Here is a 20,339-nt window from a genome sequence, read left to right on the forward strand (position 1 = left end):
GACCTATTTTCAGGAGCTGATACCAATGCATGCTAGCAGCTATTTATTATCTCAGCCGCTCTGTAAAACCATTCATTTGTCTATAGAAATAAATCACCAGGGGTGAGGTATTAGATCTGTGATTTTATTGGCACAGGGAGCTCCTTGATTAGCGAACTACCTTTATCATTGCAGATCAGTACATTCTCTGCAACTCCTCACTCTTGAGTGTTGCCTAGAGCCCCAAGAGGTTCAGTAACTAGCCTGGAATCACACAGCCAATTTGTGACTCAGGCAGGAATATAGTTTGTAAATTACTGCAAGTGATTTATCTGCATCTGTAGAAGTCTACACTGAGTGATTCCTACACTAGTGAAATCACATGCCCAGAAGAAAACATCTGCAAAAATCCCTCCAGAGCTTAGGTGAGGAAACAAAACTAGGGAGGTCCCTCCTCTTTACATAACAGAAGTTGTATTTTTAGGCTATTCCTTTTCTATACTGAGACCAAAAATATGCTTAATCTTAGCTATTGTGAGGCCCCACTTGCCTTAAGCTCTATGACCCTTCAATCACCAAAGATTGTAGAATTCTTCTTAAATAAAATCCCCATTACTCTCAATTACAGACTTAGTCTTTACAAGCATATCCACTTAAAATGTTCAACTGTGAAAGATATGATGCATATTCTAAGATTTGAAGATAGAAGAGGGGACAGCAGAAAATTGGTTCCCGTGAAAATACAACTTAGAATTTCATATATGATTTTGAAAAACAAAAAAGAAGCACATCATTTTTAGTTACCACATTCAAGGTATAAAATAATTAACCTTGAACTGTAACAAAATGCTGAGTATAATGTTTTTTATAAGGTTTAGATGACCTCCTTGTCAAGAATTCATTGAAGCCCTTGACAACTCTCCCTTGTAGTTAGCCTTTTATCCATTTTGGCTTTCTTGATTAGGTTATCTTGAATCATTAGGGGGTTTATTTATTTTAATAGACACTTATTGGATTCATGAAAAGAGAATTCGGTGACTAAGAAACAAGAGCTGAATATTATCTGGCTCATTTCACACTTCAGAAGAGTTGCAACCATCTGAAGAGAAATCCTTTCACAGTTACAAAAGTTTGTTTTGGGACTTTGTGTGCTTCCATTTAGAAAGCGATCTGTCTGTGGTTAATAATGTGTTTTTTTCTTTTGAAGCACCCATAAAACATTTCTTTTTGGTTACATATGCTGACATTTTCTGCATTGAAGATGTGGGTGAGGAAATGGCCTTTTATATAGATGTTGTGAGGAGTCTTGAATCATTCTCCCTCTGAACTGTTCATTTGCCTATTCATTCATTCACTGCAGTTCCTAGAGAATATCAGTTAAGGAAAAATTACATTTGTCATTTTTATACTTAATTGTCTTCAGCAAACAAATTCAGCAGACAATTATAATGTGCCTACTATGTGCACAAAAATTGGGCAGTAGGGGAGATGCAGGGATTAATTAGACATAAACCTTGCTGCTGTGGAACTGATGATTTATTAGAGAAACAAGGCTAATTTAATCTTATATTTGTCTTGTTTGAAGTAAAGACATGCAATACATCTTTAATGCTATACATGTTCTTAAGGCATGTCTTTGAAGATTGCTGACTTCTTGGACTATAATAATAATGGTTTGTATTTATGTGGGGAGACAGTGTGGTATTGCAGATAGATGGAGTGATGGTGGAGTCATGAAGATCTGGGCTCATGTCTTGCTTCTGACACATAACTGCTGTGTGACCACAAATAAGTCATCTCACTCTTGGTGACCTTCTAAGACCATGAGTTAAAGAGGAGCCGGTGATTCATGTTGATGAAAACAGTTTCCATTTCATCAGTTCCTTAACTATCTCTGGTCTGAATCTCCAATCTGAATCAATTCCATCTGCATACATATGCATCTTTTTTTTCATGTTACAGATTGATACAGCAATAGAAAATATAAGCTCTTAGGTACTAATATCACCATTTTACAGGTGAAGGAAAGGGCTCAAATAGCTTAATAGTAAAATAATAAAATTAAATATGCTCACAGATACTTAACTAGGAAGTGGCCTAGAGTTTTAACTGTCTATTTTATTTTTTTTTTCTGTGCTGTCTCTCAGAGTTTGACCTTGGGAGCAGTCTGATACATTGATATCTGCTCCCTACAGATCCCAGAGGAACCAAATGATCCATCGGGGTTGGGTTAGAGGAGTATATGTGTGGTTATGTATATGCGTATGTAGTTATATGTGCTTGTGAAGGCAGTTAGATGATGTGATGAACTGATAGGGCATTGGCCCTCAAGTCAGGAAGGCCTGCATTTTTTATCCTGACTCAGACACTCAGCAATAGTGTGAGCCTGGGCAAATCACTTAGCCTCTCTAGGCCTCAGTTTCCTCATCTGTAAAATGGGAATTATAATAGCACCTATCTTCCAGAATGGTTGTGAGAATATAATAAAATATTTATAAAGCATTTGAAATGCCTTAAAATGCTATACAAATCCTTACTATTATATGTAATGCATTATGCCATATATATAATGCCATGTATTCAGTTTATATATATAGTGTTTTAGAGAGAGAAGTTAATTTTTTATTTCAGTTTGAAGTTGTTTTCCTAATATATTTTTTCTCTGTAGTCATTTTTTTTCTTATTTTTATAGGTTCTCTACTCCAACTCATTCAATCATGTGTGTGTGTGTGTATGTGTGTATGTTTCTGTATGTATACCTATTAGAAGAAAGAAAAAAAGTATTAATATTTTCCCAGACCATCCCATTCTCAAAGTTTTTATCTTCTACAATCACTGGGTCATAGAATTAGAAAGGGATCATAGAGATCTAGTGTAATTCTCTTATTTTACAAGTTTTACCAATAGAGGTAAAACTTATCCAAATTAGTGACTTATCCAAGGTCACATTCTGGGTAAGTAACAGATCTGGGAGCTAAACCCTGATCATCTGACTCCAGATTCAGTGATCCTTGCTCTATACTACAGGATCCCCCTTTGTTGCTTCTGGAAACTGTTTAGTCATCCACTTTTCCTACTAACGTGCATCTGAGTCTCTGTTGTAAACCAGTGACACTCGAGTATTTTAATATTTCAGTTTTTCCCCTTTGGAGATCATTCTTGATTTTCCACATGTATATTCCATATCATATCTGCTTTCATAGGTATTATCCCACTGGTAAGCATAAGATAGCCCTCTTGAAGGAAATATAACACTATCACTATTTTCCCAATGAAGACTGAGTCATTGAGAGACTCTCAAGCAAATTGGAGAACCTGCCCTTACAACCTTTAAAACATCTTCCCTATTTGATTTCTTTCTCTGTCCCACGGGTCTAGACGAGTCCCATATTTCTTTATTATTAATTTATATATATATATATTTACTTATATATATTATTTATATTTATATATACATATATATAATTTATTCTAATCCTTTTCAGTTTAATACCATCTTTAAAATCTTTCTATAGGTCAATTACCCTCATATTATTCTTGTTTTCCTCTGCCTGATAATTGCCCTTTTTCATTCATTTTCAATCTAAACAAGGTGTTTTTTAAAAAATTCCATCAAATAAATAGTACTAAAAAAGGAAAAGTAAGTCTGATAAAAATAAATCAAAAAATATTTTAAAAGTGTAACATGTTTGGCATTTGTAGTATATATGCTTAGATTGTCAGCTCCTAGAGAATGAAGATTGGGCACTATTTTCTTTTCAGTACTCAGTACTTTGTGGGTCTTCAATAAATATTCAGTAAAAGAATATTTCACATGCATTCAACAAGCATTTATGCTCTTCTTCATTCCTCTGCCTTGTAGATAGAATCTCTCTCTCTCTCTTTAAGACACAGCTCAAGCACCATCTTCTGCATAAAGTCTTTCTTGTTCTCCCCAAATGCTAGTCCCTTCCTCCCTCCCATACTACCTTGTTCTTAGCTAATATATGTCTATATGTTATACATATATTACATATATTACACATGCAAATAGAAATATTCTACATGTACATTATCATGTACCATATGTACATATGATGCATGTATATACTCATCTACACATAATAGCCTAATATATACACACGCCACACACTATACATGCCTGTCTAAAACACATGTGTGTACACATATATGGCAGTATATAGCTGATATATACATATCAGCTTAAACAAAATAGTTATATATAGTACATTTGTATGCTCATATGTATGCAAATATGTATTTTAGTAACAACATATATTCTGTATGTGTTTATATGCACACTTTTTGTCTACCCCATTAGTATACACATTCCTTTAGTTGTCTCATTCTTTGCATCCATATTCCCAGCTCTTTCACAGAGCCAAATCTCTAATTTGAGCTCAATAAACGTTAAATAAATGTTTAATTCATTAGCTTCAAAGTCAAGAATACCTGAATATCAGGTCCTACCTCTAAACCACAGAGGCTGATAAACCTATAGCCAGCAATAACTTCTCATTGTCTTTCAGCCTATAAAATGTAGAATAGCTCCTGGTCTTCATTAGCAGTTTTCTTGTCAATGAGTTTGCTGTACCTATGAAATCAGAGGTGTCTTGTTTAGTAAAAAATAGTGCCACGCATAGGTTAAATCCTAGAGATACAAATACAAGAACTTTTCTTTTCCTCAAAGAGTTTTCTCATAGAAAATCAAGACCAAAGGCTGGAGGAGGAACTTGATTGTTTTGAACTGAGGTAGAAAGTTCTATCTTTCAAGTCATCAGCTTGATAGATGGTACAGTTCATGTTTGGCTTAAAGACAAAGGGTTACCTGTGCTCCTCATGGTGACTAGCTCTCTTGTATTTGGAATTTGTGTTTCCCCTAAGGAAAGTAAATTGCTTTTTCAGAGTTTTATGGATTGACAATGTTGTCTAGTGGAAAGAACTTTTTTACATTAAAAAAACACTAAGGGAAATGAGAGTGGGTAACATTTGAGTTTTAGTACCTCAATGCAATATCATTATTAATTAGAACCTTTTGGGGGAAAATTTCTTTCAAGCCAGATTCTCCTCATGGCCATGATGCTAAGTTTCTTTTTCTGTCTTTTAAAATGTTCTGGAATTTTGAGACTTAAATATTTCATTTTAGTTTGACCCATATATGAAAATACTTCTTTATAAAAAAAGATAAATTGCAGATGATTATCCTCTTTATGGCAGGATTACAATAAGATTTTAAAAATAAGGTCTTTTAACAAATTTAAAACACATTTTGAATTGTGAACAACATTAGCCTTCTATGAAGTTATTAAGCAATTCATTGATTGTGTAGAGTGGACTACATCTGCAAACAAGCTAAACCATTAATGACACAAATGTATCCTAGCCTGCATGTCTTGAAAGTATGATTGGATTGTTTTCCTTAGAGGGTAGATTGATATAATTGTTTGAGAGGGCAAAATAGTGAAAATGGTATAATAGATATTATTTGCTTGTGAATTAATTTTCTAGGTACTATTAACCCATTTAGGTTAGAACTAAGAATGGGCCAGAATTGTTAGTTGTTTTTGTGAAGTGTTAAGTTTTGCAAGTACAAATAAGTATTTTTTAAACCCTTACCTTTCATCTTAGAATCAATACTGTGTATTAGTTCCAAGGCAGAAGAGCGATAATGACTAGGCAATGGGAGTTAAGTGACTTCCCCAGGGTCACACAGCTAGGAAATGTCTGAGGCTAGATTTGAACCTAGGACCTCCCATCCCTAGGTCTGGCTCTCAATCCACCGAGCCACCCAGCCACTGCCAGTACAATTAAGTTTTAATCATGATCTCTTTGGTAAACCCTAATGTGTGTTCCTGTATAGTAATGACAGATATGTTTCTCCTCTCTAAGTTTTGTTTCCATCAGGGTTATAGGGACTTTAAAGGTAAAGTGGGTTAGCCTGTTGTAGAGGAAAGGACACTAGATTTGAAGTTCACGTTCGGTTTGGAATCTTAGCTCTGTCCCTTAGAACCTGTTTCATGGATTTTGGAGCTAGCAGGAATTTTGGAGCTAATCTAGTGCATGGAACCCACTCATTTTAAAGGGAAACTGTGGCCAAGAGAGTTTTTTTTTTACTTGCCCAATAAACCCAATATTACTCAGTAAATTCCTGCAACTCTCCTTGCCTCTAGGATAAAATATAAGTTGAACTGGTTGGCTAGTAATTGCCTTCACAATTTGCCTTCATCCCACAGGCTTTATAGTACATTATTCCCTCTTTTGTTCTCAGCAGTCTAGACAAAATGTACATATTGCTATTCTTCACACACTCCTATCCCTCTGTTTTTCTACTGGCCATTCCTCATGTCTGCAATGTTCTCATCTCTACCTAATAGAGTCCTTTACTTTGTTTTAAAGACTCAGCTCAAGTACTAATTTCTTTGGGAACCCTTTCCTGATTTCCTCAACTGCTAATGTCTTCTTTCCCTAAACAACCTTGATTTTATTTTGCATGTGCTTATATATATAAACCGTCTCTTCTCACCTGACACCAATCATAACAGAATGTAAGTTTCTTGACAGCAGAGAGTGTTTCATTGTTTTCTGGGTATCTGTATTGCCTGGCAGTACTTAGGTACCTAGTTCAGTTTCTTAAAAATTCTTGTTGATCAGTTGATTACTTAAATCCACACAGGTGGGATCTGAACCCAGGCCCCCTGACTTCATATCCAGTGTTTTTTCCACATTATTTTTGCACAATCTTGGACAAATCACTTCTCCCTATACCTCAGTTCTCTCCTTATGTAAAATGGAAGGATTGGGAGGATAGGGTTGGGTTTTGACTGGATGACCTAAGATTTCATCTAGCTCTATGAATATCCTCTGAATCTGATATTTCTACTAAAAATGAATGCTGCTTTGAGGAACAGCTATTTATTAGACACTCATAAGTGTGCTCATTTTCTTCTCTAAAGGAGGCATCATATCAGAACGTTAACGTGACTTGATGTAATTTATATTTCACCTTTGACCATAACTTAAAACAACCCAAGCAGAGAAGAGAGCATCACAAACATTCAGACAGATCATGCTCAGGATAAAAGGCCTATCAAGCTGGCCAAGACTGGACACTGAATTAACTTCTACGTCAGCATTTCTGACATGAAAAATAATTCTCCTGGAATGCTCTGCATATCACACAGGGATCAACAACAACAACAAAAACTACTTGAGATTTTTAACAGAAAAAGGAGATTTGTTTATTAATAATTCATGAGTTCCCATTGAACATGCACGACAGAAACAGTGCTATTCAATAGAGAATACTGTCATCTGTCACTGTTTTATTTGACATTTACACTTTTTTTTTTGCCTGATCCTGTAAAACTTTCTTGGATGGCATGCAAAGATTATATAAATGAAAAAAGGGAAAAAATCTCCAATCCAATCCAGGATACTTCATTTCTTCTAAAAGGGGTTTACAAACTATTTTAAAGGTATTATTTTTTTGGTAGAGCAACAGTATTGACATTTCCCGCCAAGTTAACTGCTGTGCCATCTAATAGGCACTATGTATAAGAGAGATAAGCATCTCAAATGTGTGTGGTGAGGGACAGAGTAAATAAGAAACTGGAGAGAGGGGTGAGAAAAGAGGTAAATGGATAAATTTATTGAAGATAAATAGAAGACTACACAGAGTGAAAGAGTACATCCGAATGAGGAGGAAACAAATAATTGCTGTTGTGAAGAAAACTGACAAAAATAAATTGCTGTTTCAGACATGAAATAAATATTTATATGTGGCATCAAAGGGAGACCCACTAGTATAAAACATGGGAACATAAATCGGGCATTTAGTAGAATGACAAGTTAGAGTGAGGACCACCTTGCAATCTCTTGCTAATATTAGGCTCATGAAAATCTTTCTGCTCTGTAGGTTAGTTATTATTTATAAAAATCACAGAACCAGCTGATACATTCATAAGCTAATTATTGTAGCAGCTGGGTACACATGGTGCAATATGTCTGAGGCTGTGAAGTATCACAGATTTCTTGGGGCCTGCTGTGGTGGGGGTGTGCTGTTGAAGGCTAGATCCCTTAATCTGATCAGCCAAGCAAATACTTTGTGGGGAAACTAGATTAATAACCTTCTAAATACCATGGATGTGCTTCACCTTCAAAACTAGGTTCTCTTAAACATGCCATTAGCTTAGCACCACCTGGGAATCGAGAAAGTTCTCTAGTGTCCTAAGGATAGGGTCTTGCCTGATACTGCCCTGTGCCAGAAATTAATTTGGTTTGCTTATGTCTGCACACATGGTCACACTTGTGTCTAATCTGCTCCCTAATAGCTTCAAGGTCAGGACCTTGCATGTTGCTGGGCAAATTGAGCACTATACTTCTTAAAGACTAATGGCAGAGAGCACACAGTCCATAATGAGGCCTGTAGTGTTGTTCTAAGTGATTGTAATGAGTGCAGATTATAGCAGTGCATATAAATCAAATGCCGCAATGACTGTTGTGTGAGACATTCCAAGTTTCATAAGTGGAGATACCACTCAGCTGTCACCTGTCTCATTTCAAGCTGAGGCTTCCCACAATGCAATTCATGCCTCAATCAGAACAGCAGGTGCCGTCTTCCTTAAGGTCTGGGTCTTTCAGAACTTTGTCTTTTAACAGATGTAGGTTTTTTTTGTTTTTATTTTCTGTTAAATGATTGGCCTTCATGCTCCAGCATCCCCTGGGAGATGTTAAACATACCTGTTTGAAACATTTGAAAGAGTTCAGTTGGAGACTTATTCAGATCTGCGAAAAGATAGAGAAATAGGAGCTTATTTCTTCCACAGATGGTTTAATTTTTCATTTCAGAAATTCCTTCCTTTGTACAAAGAAGCCCCTGAGAGAACACTTTGGGACTCGGAGATATTTTTGGAAGGGACAAAAGTTGTGGAGTTCTAAAATTTTTTATTGATATACATCTATATGTACACTTATGTATATGTGTCTATATTCATGCATGTACTCAAGTGCACCTCCACATATGCAAACATGTATGTACACACATATATATATACACATGTGCGTATATATGCATTTACATATAATGTTTCTCAAAATCCAGCCATCACCTGACTTTAGGGTTAGCCAAAATAGCTATGAAAATACTTGGGGGTGAAAAATTCCAAGCGGATGATCAGATATCTCCTTTCCATTCTTCCTCACCCTCTCACCACCCTCAGCTCCCAGTTTACTGCAAGAAAAGATCAGGTCTGCGCAAATGTGGCCTCTCACTTGTAAAAACAAGGCAGTGTTGTGTTACAGATTAGTTTATAAATCCCCAGTGGCTTCACAGTTCAGTGCCTACAGCTGCTGCAGATGGGCCTGGGTTTTTGTCTCTTAGCTGTGCTGCAGCCGGCAGTTGAAGGAGAAAATGGAATGATCAGGTTATTAACATGTAGGCCATGAGGAAGAGGCTGCACAATGAGAACAGCTGGTGTTGCTGTCTTGGCTGATGCAGCGGAGATAATCAAATCTTGCCTTTTTTTTGGGTAAAGGCAGAAGACACAGTGGAGAGTTAGACAAACAACGGCTTATGATATTATATGGGGTTTTTATAATGCATGTCAGGAGCTTTCATTGGCTTGTGAGTTATGGGATGGATTTTGCTATTTCTTCCTTTTTTTCTTAAAAAGAGTTCATATAACTTCATGAATTTTAAGGTAATTGTTTTTAAGCTTTATTATTTTGGAAAAGCAAGAACAACAAGGGCATTTCTTGCTTTAGAAAAAATTAGAGCTATAGCTTGGAAATGATGGGCTAGAAAGCTACTAGGTAAAATATTTTGACATGAGTCAGTAAGCGATGTTGACAGCATCCTCTCTATTATTTTCATATAATCCATCATTATTTGCATTACACTCTCTTCCTTCCTCATGCAGTTGCAGTAGATGGAGAATATCCCAAAGCCAAAGCAGGAAAAGAATCATTCATGGTCCATCTCATGTAGGTGTGACCCTTAGGGAAAGGTTCCACTAAAGCAGATCTTGGCTCTAAGGTCACAGGCACCTGAACTATGTTTATCAAAAATAAAAGACAATTAAAGAGAAAATCATTTACTTTTCAGTCCATTTTTAGTGCCATTTTTCATTTTATAGTATTCTTGGCCATTATGAAAAGACACTATCCCTCTAGGTATTTTTGTATTCTTAAACTGGTTGTATTTGTTCTTCAGAACTTGTCCTTTTGAAATATAGATTTGTTTTACTCCACCTTGTGATTGAAAGATCAACTGAATAATTTTGATGTATTTTTGAACTGTATTTTATCATGGGTATCTTTTGAACATCTGTTTTTATTTTAGGGTCAATCTAGTCTTTTTTCAGTTACTTTTAATGAAATTGAAGTTTCTCAAGTTCAGTAGGACATGTAGAAAAATAATTAAGACACTGCCCAATGGGATATAATAAGCAATTGTGGTTTCAGGTTTTAAGGATCCTCAGAGGGAAAGACCTTGGAAATGTTTGAGTAGAGTCTGCATTTTTGTTGAGATTGTGAATATATCTGGTGCACCTGCCTTTTGGAAATTGATTCCTGTGACCTTCTCTCTCTAGGGCTGGCTATGTGAGCTACTCCGCTGGAAGGAAAACCCAAGTCCAGAAAACCGCACCCTCTGGGAAAACCTGTGCACCATCCGCCGCTTCCTGAACCTTCCCCAGCATGAGAGAGATGTGATCTATGAGGAGGAGTCCAGGCATCATCACAGTGAGCGCATGCAGCATGTTGTCCAGCTCACTCCCGAGCCTGTGCAGGTCAGAGTAATAACTTTCTTAGTGAATGAGACTTTATGTTTGTAGCAGCTGCAAAAGTCCACAGAGAACCTGGCTCTAGGTTCCTTTAGCCTTTTAGACTGTCTGGTAGAATGCATGAGGGTACACTAATGCCTATTTCAAAAGGCAGATGCCCTGAGTTCTGAGTATGCCCACCTGCTTATACGTATATACATTATACATAGTGATAACACAGATTTAGAGCTGGAAGAGACCTCAGCACTCAACTAGTCTACCCTCTGCTCCAAATGAGCTAACTGATATCCATTCACTCACTTGGTAAATGACACATGCAGGATTCAAACCCAGGTCTCAATCCTGAATCCTGCCATTTTTTCCATTAAACCACCACCAAACTAGAGTTATTTTTATCTATGATGTCATGATGCAAAATCACTTCACTTGGAACATCCCATCTATGCATAATAGATAATAATTTTATTCCCAATTGTATTCTTTCATTAATTTAGAAATGTCCTTAAGGAATGTTTTAGCTAAGATAGGGGAAGGAAGTAGCTACTTGGGGAGCTTTATCCTAACTTATTAATGTTCTGCTTAAGTCATCTGCTATCTTAGGTCACGAACAAATAAATTTGTCTATTTACTAAAGCAGGAAATAGAAATTTTGTAATAGTTTAGATTTTTTTTTGTTTAATTTCATCTTCTGTGGAGAAAAGGGCATTTATTTCTGAAATAAGTTGATTTTTTCCAGATAGAATAAGTAGGTTATTCTTAGACCATTATTCTAGATGAAAGAAGGACCTGAAAGATCACCAACCACTATCTACCACCGAAGAAGAAATTTTAAGGACATCTCTCTTTGACCCACTTTAACTCTCAATGATTTGATCCTGTCATTTTTTTTTACACTAAAACGGAAAGTGAAGGAGGTACAGATTAGGGACAGAGACTGATGGGTACTTGGCAAGAAGGAAGAATTTCTGACATCACTTTCCTCATCAAATTACATAAGATACAGCTCCTTCCACTTTCCCCTCTTCCTCAGTGCTGCCTTTTCTCCTTTTCAGGGTAGCCACCTTCACCTTAGTCAAGGGCCCAGAACAAAATGGATCTAATATATCCATTTTTCCATGCAGGGTGTTCTGCTTAGTGCTTTCAGGTAATGATTTGGGAATTTCCAAAAAAGTGAATCAGAACAAATAGTTCACCTTCTTAGAATCTTAGGCATTGAATCTGGAAGGGACTTAAAGATCATTTAGTCCAAGAGTTTCTTAACCTGTGTTCCAGGAAATGTTTTTAAAAATATTTTGATAATGATATTTCAAACTAATTTGTTTATTTTGTGATCCTGTTTTATTTAAGAATTAAAAATATTCTGAGAAGTTTGGCTTCTAAGCCAACTGGGTATATGTCAAGGTAGCCATAAGACATAGCATCCTTGGGGCCCATTAATTGCTATTCCCAGACTTGACAGGAACCTTACCCGAACATTAGAATATGTCACCCTAGAATTTTAGCTGAGCCTCTTTTAGGGTCATGTTAATCAAGGGACCATTCATAGTCTCTATTTTGAGGATAGCAACTCTACCAGATTAAAATGAATAGGGAATAACCAAAATATAGTTTATTCCAGATACCAGTGCACATGTGTACCATAGAATAACTATTAAACTCAGAAGTTCAGAGAGGCTGAACAAGGATATAACATGTTATAAATTTGATGAAGACACCTTACCTCCTTCTCTTCACTTTATTCATTCATTGTTCTTTATTTCTAATTACTATGAGCTTCCAATACTCAGTTTTTAAAAGTTCTTTTGCTTATATGAGATATCAACAGTGATCAATGGATCTGTGGTTTTGATTATATTTTTGATGGTCTGTACTTGTAATACTTGTAGACTCCTTTGAAAATAGGCCTAAAACATTTTCTCTGCCTAAGAAAATCATCAGGAATTGATCTGTGTTTGGTAATTTATGTATTTTATTTTCAACTTGTAGAGGTCAGACACCTTGTTATCTTTTTATAACCCTAAATGAAACTTTAACCTTGAAACCTATTTTGATAGAGAGATGACCTTGGATCCTAGCTCCAGAAAGTGCTATCAGCCTTAAAGGGCCTTGAGTACAGGCTTGCTAATGACCCAGCTTGGCAAAGCCAAAGATACTTACCACCACTCTCCCCACAGGGGGATGAAAATTCTTCTGTAGCATCTCTCAAAAGATGTTCTGAGTCACTAGGGGTTGTAATCTCCTTTCACTGCGGGAACTTCCCTTACTTACTGATGAACACCAAGTTAACAACACAATGTTCACTTAATCCTTTCCATCTACCCACAATAAAATAATAATGATGATGATGATGATGATGATAATGATGATACCTAGTTTTTATATAGCACTTACTGTGTGTCAAGCCCTGTGCTAAGCACTGTACAAATAATATCTTATTTTACAAATAACGTTATATGGCAAAATAAAATATTGATTCCAGAATCAGTTGACTCAGGTTTAATTTATGATTTTGATATTTACTAGCTGTGTACCTGTAACTGAATAATTTTAAATCTTTGAGTCTCAGTTTGCTCATCTGCAAAATGAAGATAGTTACCATTTATGCTTTCTGGCTCCTGAGGTTATGGTCAAGTACTGTGTAAACTCTAAAGAGAAATGTAAAGCTTAGCAGTGATTAATTCATAAAGGGTTCTATTCAGCACTTAGATCTTGCCACCTAAATGATTACAGATAAGGTTTTTCTTTTTTCTTGATGGCCTTGATAATTTAGTCTATTAAAAAAACCCTCACAAAACCCTATTTTACATTATTTCTGAATGACACTGCTGCATTTATATTTGTCAGCAAGTTACAAAGCTGTGGATTAATTATTTATTGCAAACATAATATGAAAAATGAAGAAAAATTAGTGGAACCAGCTGGCAAGTAAATATAGCAGAACTCTTGAGACTGTTGAATGCAGTTGGCCCAGCACATGTGATCTGAAAAGGACTAACTACTCTCTGAAAGACCTTTGCTATGTACCTCCACTGACTTAATCCAAAAGTCAGGCTCTGAGACATCAAGGGGTCCCAAGAGGCTCTTCCTTCCCTTCTACTTCCTCTGATATGATGAGATGGTTCTTGGGTGTTCCTCCAAGGCTTGAAATCACTCTTTAGAGTAAAATAAAATTTTTATGTCACATTCACTCACCCATCGATCGCTGATAATAAACCCTCTTTATATATGTAGTTTCAAATTCAGTATATCTCTCTGGTACTTTTCTTCTAGCTCTCTAAAATATTTGGAATCATCTTTTATTTTCTATATTGTAGACAAGGTGCATCAAAAAACCTTGTAAAATAAGTATGAGCTCTATACTAGGAATTTATGGTTGAGTTTTAGACAATATAAAATTGGTGACAAGACATAGTCAAGCATTAAGTGAAATGAATGATTTTTTTTTTCATCCCATCAGGTCTAGGGTCTAATTATTACTTGTGGCTTTAAGTGTGATGGTGTTATAGTTCTATAATTCTGTTTTCAGTTGTTATTATGACCTGAGGCCCCAGAAGTGAATAAATACCTTTGACATGTGACCAAAAAAATAATTGGGTCAAAATATTCATTATTAGCAACTCCAACTCTAGTTGTGAAAACTAGAGCAGAAACATTAAACCTTGCCTGAAGTCAGGATTGGAGACTGAAAAACTAAAGGAGGTGTTGGCTGCTAGTCCTTTCTTTGACCACATTTCTCTCTTAATGTGGTAGAAAGCAAAGGGTATTGTTCACAGTATGAATGGGTCACTGAACAGGCTAGATTTGGAGCACTGGCCAAATTGTGCTTGTGCCCGTTGTGCCTTATTGCTTTATTAGGTTTCCACCAGAGTACTTTTTTCCATGAGTTATTTTGTAAGCATATTCATTTCATTGTGGCTGCTACAGTTTTAGAACTAGGTTTCTCTTGAAGTCCTTTTCTGTATGTTAAATAAGAATATAATGGATATCAACCAGGCACAGTTACCATCATGCTGATTTTGCCCATTTTAATGTTTGCAGACCAAATTAGGTTGTTCAGAGATTTGAAAATACACATTTTAATTTTTAATAATTAGCATAGGAAGACACTGTGGTATAGGGGATTAAAAGTTGATTTTGGAGTTAGGAAAACCTGCCCCTAAATCTTATTGGCTATGTGACCCTGGGAAAGTCACCTAACTTCTAAGTGCCCCTGGTAGAATGTTTACTTATCTGCTTTTCTAGAGGTTATGTTCCATTACCTCATCTCTGCATGGATAAGTATATAAGAATAACCAGGTACAAGAGTTGCTATTAATTTTACAAAGATATTTAAGTAGTAAAATAATAGCAGTTTGTGAGAATGGAGGGCAGCATACACACATATATAAAGCATCAGTTTTAATAATTCATCTAAAGCAAATAAATGAAAAATATAGCTATGCATGAACTCAGTAAGTAAATTCAATGCCCTATATGCTACTAAATAATTGTAATGATTGCATTTTTCACTTTTGTCCATGTGATTTGGCATCACTTTGGTATTAATTAGACTCACTCCCAGAATGGGAATGTTATTTCTGATCCCGAATATCATTTTGCATTTACATTACCATCTTGAAGCTTTCTTTCATCATCAGTATGTCCTAGAACTTGCTTAGTTAAATGTTCTTACAAAAAAAGCAAATTACTAATACATAAATGAATAACTAGAAAAAGGAAGTTTGCAAATCCAGGCACCTGGTTACTAGGAGACAGATTTCTTTCTCCACCCCCACCCTGCTTGGATTCATCCCAGGCTCTGTGTTCAAAGCCTGCTGTTTGAATGTGGCCCCAGGGTTTTGAAATCCCACTCCAGGCCAGTGCACAAATGCAAATGAACACTTGCTATTTTAAATGGATGAATACAGTAGTTATGTTCAGGTGCTTTATTCTCATTTGGAGACCAACAAAGAAAGAACACACTGGCCTTCTGCATATTTACTAAATTCTGTGTTGATAGAAAGCCAGCCTAGGAGTCAGGAAAACCTGGTTTAGTTATGCCTCTCACACATGCAAGTTGTGAGACACTGGGTAAATCGCCTAATTTCTCAGGGCCCCAAATCATTTTCTAAGTTTCACAACTGTTGCAAATCTGCTTTGATAAGAGGGAGTTGCATTACTGGGAGTTCCTCATGCTGATTGAAAGCCTTGCCAATCCTTCTTGTCTCACCTCCTCCAAAAACAACAACAACAAAATCTGCTTCAGCTCTTTCAAACTAAAGAAACATCTTCTTTTTTCCTATGGCCATTTGCTCTGTTTGACTTATTCAAGGTTTTCAATTTGTCATTCCACTATAGAGATTCAGAAAATATCAAGGAATACATAAAGCTTTATTCTTGGGGGGGCTAATCATAATCCTCTCCCTTACAAAGTAAAATTAGAAATGTACCCCTCCTATATGTCTTCATTTGGTAATGTACAAAATTTGGAGGAAGATTTTCCTGGTTATTAGAGCAGGGATCCAGAGAAATTAGATTTTTCTGTTTTCATTTTTTTCTAGGTATCATTTCTGTGAAATTTAATATCTTTTAAAATATTTTTGATGACTTTTTGACTCTCTGTTGTAGTCGCTTTTCACATCCTCCAGAGTGAACCCTCTCTAGTGACACAGTTCATGATATTTTTCCCCAAACCCTCCACTCTTCTAGACTTTCCTTTTTCTGGGGAGGACATCATCATCTTCCTATTCACAAATATTCACAACCATACTGTCATCAATTCCTCACTCACTCTTCTTTACCCTACATTTTCAATCAATTGCTAAGTCTCAGCAATTCTTTCTCAACAATCTTTCATTTCATCTGCTTCTTTCAGCTCATATACCCTAATTCAAGCCTTTATCACCTCTTCCCTGGACTATTGTGATAGGTTCCTAACTGGTTTCCATACCTCCAGGGGTTGGAAAACCACTTGAAAATGTAAAAAGCACTCAGCTTGGATGTTGTACAAAAATTGATAGCAGGCCAAATTTGGTCCTCAAGGCAATAGTTTCCTGACCCTGCTCTTTTCCCTTCACAGAGCCATCAAAAGTATAGTCTTTCAAACCCGGCCTCAGCCACTTCCCAGCTGTGTGACCCTGGGCAAGTCACTTGACCCCCATTGCCCACCCTTACCACTCTTCCACCTATGAGACAATACACTGAAGTACAAGGGTTTAAAAAAAAGTATAGTCTTAAAGCAGGTCTGACCATAATTTTTCCTTGTTTGATGAATGCCAGTAGCTCTCTATTACCTCTATGATCTTATACAAACTTCTCTGTTTCCTATGAAAATCTTCACAAACCAGTTTCAATCAACCTTTCTAGGCTAATTGTACATTACTGCCTTTCATGCACATTAATATTCAATCAAACTAACTTTTTTCTTCACACATTACACTCTTCGTCTCCTTTGCACTGGTTATTCCCAAGGCCTTAATGCTCTCCAGGCTCCCCTTCACCTCTCCGAATCTCTGGTTGTCTTCAAAATTCACCTAAAGGGCTGCCTTCTGCATGAAGCCTTTTCTGGTCTTAGCAGTTTGATCCTTCTTTTCCCTCCTCAAACTACCTTGTATTCGTTTTGTTTATAATCTCTATATACATTTATAGACAAACTATCTCCATTTAGAATGTAGGTTCCTTGAAGCTAGGGTTTATTTCATTTTTATCGTTTTCTGTACCATATCCTTAGCATAGTAACTGGAACATAATTGGCACCAATAGATACTGGATGTTTTCTTAATTAATTAGAATTCTTTTTTTTTCTATGAAGCCCTTTCTGATTCAACTCAACATTAGTTTGTATATTTTTAATATATTTTGAAATATACTTTTATTACTATGTGTGGTTTCCTAAGGTCCTTGAGTACAAAGTTGACTATATTTTTTGTTTCTGTTGCCATCACTTACAACACTCCCCAACCTCTAACATGCATGCACTTAATAAATATTTGTTGATTCAATGAAAATAAAAACATTAAATACCAAGATGATATCTAACAATGTAACTAATATTCTATCCTAATAGTTTCCTACCTTGCTGCTCTAAGGAAGGACACATTAACAACAACAACAACAAAAAAAAAACAACAAACAAACACACCTTCTTTGGTACTTCCATTTCCCTTTACCACAGTTCATTTAAATCTTCCCATATTCCTTGGAATTCATTCAGTTCAATATATTTTACTGCACAATAGTATTACATTTCATTTTTATAACTTTTTTAACCATTCTCCAATGGATGAGCATTCATTTTATTTCTAGTTCTTGGATGCCACAAGGACTGTTGTCATGGATATTTTAATATATATTAGACCTTTTTTTTACTGTAGTTGGCTTGGTTGGACATATGTGTTCAGTAATGGGATATCTGGTAAAAGGATATAGACAATTTTGCACTTTTATTTCATAATTCTAAATTGAAACCACTTCACATCTCTGCCACTGATAAATCAGTAAGTTTACACTAGGTCTACACACAGACCCTTCAACAGAAGAGTTCCCCTTTTTTTTCAGTTTTTGTGATGTGAAATAAAACCTCAAAGGTGTTTTAATTTTTTTTTTTTTTGTATTTGTGATTTGGTGCATATTTTCAGTATGAAAAATTTTAAAGCACTGTTCATGACATTTGTTCACTAGTCTTTTTGAGGATAGTTTTTAGACTTATGTATTTAAGTCACAGATCTACATATCTTCAACATCAAAATTTATTTTTATATAAATCTTTTACCACTTTACTGTTATCTTTCTATCCCTCTCTTCATTGATTTTATTCATGCAAAATTTTCATATAGTCCAAATTGTTTTCTTGTCATATGATCTCCTCTGCAGTTTGCATGTTCAAGATATTTTCCCCATTTGTAAAAGATAACCATTTAGTTTCTCTTTGCTTTTTTTTTTAATTTGGGATTTTCATCTTCAGGTTTCATAGTCATTTTGGACTTATTGTAAATGACTGCAAGCTACTTATCTAAAGGAAATGTCACAGAAGTTTTTGCCTAAAAAAGAATCTCTCAGTGATCTATATTACTGAGATTATCAGACATTGGACAACTATTTGATTTTTTTATTGTTTTATTGTTTCTGATTTACATAATTTAATCCATGATCTACTTTTTATCTTTTTAACCAAGCCTATTCTTCTGATTACTATTGCTTTAGAGCATAGGTCAAAGTTCAATTTCACTTAGACTTTTCCCATAGTGTCCCTTGAAATTCTAGACTACTCATTTGAAAGTATTTTGTTATTATTTTTTTAAGTATCCCATCTGTAATTTTATTGGTATTGACGTAAATCTATTAATTTAGGTAATGTATTTTTTATTATGTTGGGATGATAATACCAATGATAAACGTGAGTATTCATTTATTTATCTTCCTTTCTGTAAGGAATGTTTTGCAGTTGTATTTATATAATCTTGCGTGAATGTTGGTTGTTTAACACCCAGATAATTTACTCATTCTGTACTCCTTTTGAATAGAATTTACCCTGTCATTTTCTCCTACTTTTGTTTACTTCTGGATAGAAACACTGATAATGCAATTATCATTAAAATTATTCATATCATTTGTGAACTAATTTTATATCTTGCTAACTTACTGAAGCTAATATTCAACTCATTTTTGGATAATTTTTTGAGTATTCTAAGTACACTATTAAGCCACATGAAATAGAGATAATTTTGTCTCTTCATTGCTGATGGATATAATTTTTTATTTTATTCTGTTTTTTTATTTCTACAGCTAACATTTTTATAATCATGTGAATAATTACTGAAGAGAAGGAACATACTTTCTTTGCCCTATTCTTAGTAGGAAAATTTCTGTTTTTTTACATTGTTAACAAGGCTAACTAGTGTTTTAAATTTTTTTATAGATTTTAATAAAGTTAGTCCTTTCCATGATTTCCTCCTTCTTTGCTTTTAGGTATTCTGAACTAATGTGTTTGTTTTCTTTTTTGGTCAAAGGCTTTGTTTGTTTGCTTTACATCTCTAGGAATAAAAATTTAGTTTGTTAATATCTTTATTGTTTTCAAAATTTATTGTGCTAATTTAAAAAAAATGCTGAACCATCCTTATATCCAGGAATGAAACTTATTTAGTCATATTGAATTAATATTCTGAATATATTATATTTCTGTAGACAATTTATAAAAAATGTAAAATTTTTTAATTAAAAAATTTAATTAAAAATTTTTTAATTAAAGTTTAACTTAAAATTTTCAATGAATATTCGCTAATAGGATTGTGCTTAAGAAGTTTTAGTTAGTTTTCTCTCTACCTTCTTTTATTCTCACAGTCATCTTTGATACATAAAAGAATTTTAACAGACTACCTTTTGTCTCTAGCTTTGAGAATATTCTTTTAGCTTCATTTTAATTGTTCTTTATTTTTTTGATAAAATTCATTTACAAATCCATCTGATCTAAGCAATTTTTCTTTAACAATTGATTTACAGCTAACTAGATTTCATTTTCTGAGCTAACGTAGTTTAAGATTTTTTTGTTGTTTTGTTGGCTTCGGCATTTTTGTCATTCCATCAATCTGTTTCCTTTAATTT

General features: G+C 35.0%; 1 protein-coding gene across 1 annotated transcript in view; it reads left to right on the plus strand.

Moving 5' to 3' along the window:
- The window catches only part of SATB2 (SATB homeobox 2), a 234,964-nt gene that overhangs the window by 177,511 nt on the left and 37,114 nt on the right, over positions 1 to 20,339 (plus strand). The window contains exon 10 of the mRNA XM_044669668.1: positions 10,569 to 10,766. Within this exon, the coding sequence (XP_044525603.1) occupies positions 10,569 to 10,766 (198 nt within the window). The remainder of the gene's footprint in view (positions 1 to 10,568; positions 10,767 to 20,339) is intronic.

This window comes from Gracilinanus agilis, chromosome 3 (genome assembly GCF_016433145.1).
Source record: "Gracilinanus agilis isolate LMUSP501 chromosome 3, AgileGrace, whole genome shotgun sequence".
Classification (NCBI taxonomy): Eukaryota; Metazoa; Chordata; class Mammalia; order Didelphimorphia; family Didelphidae; genus Gracilinanus; species Gracilinanus agilis.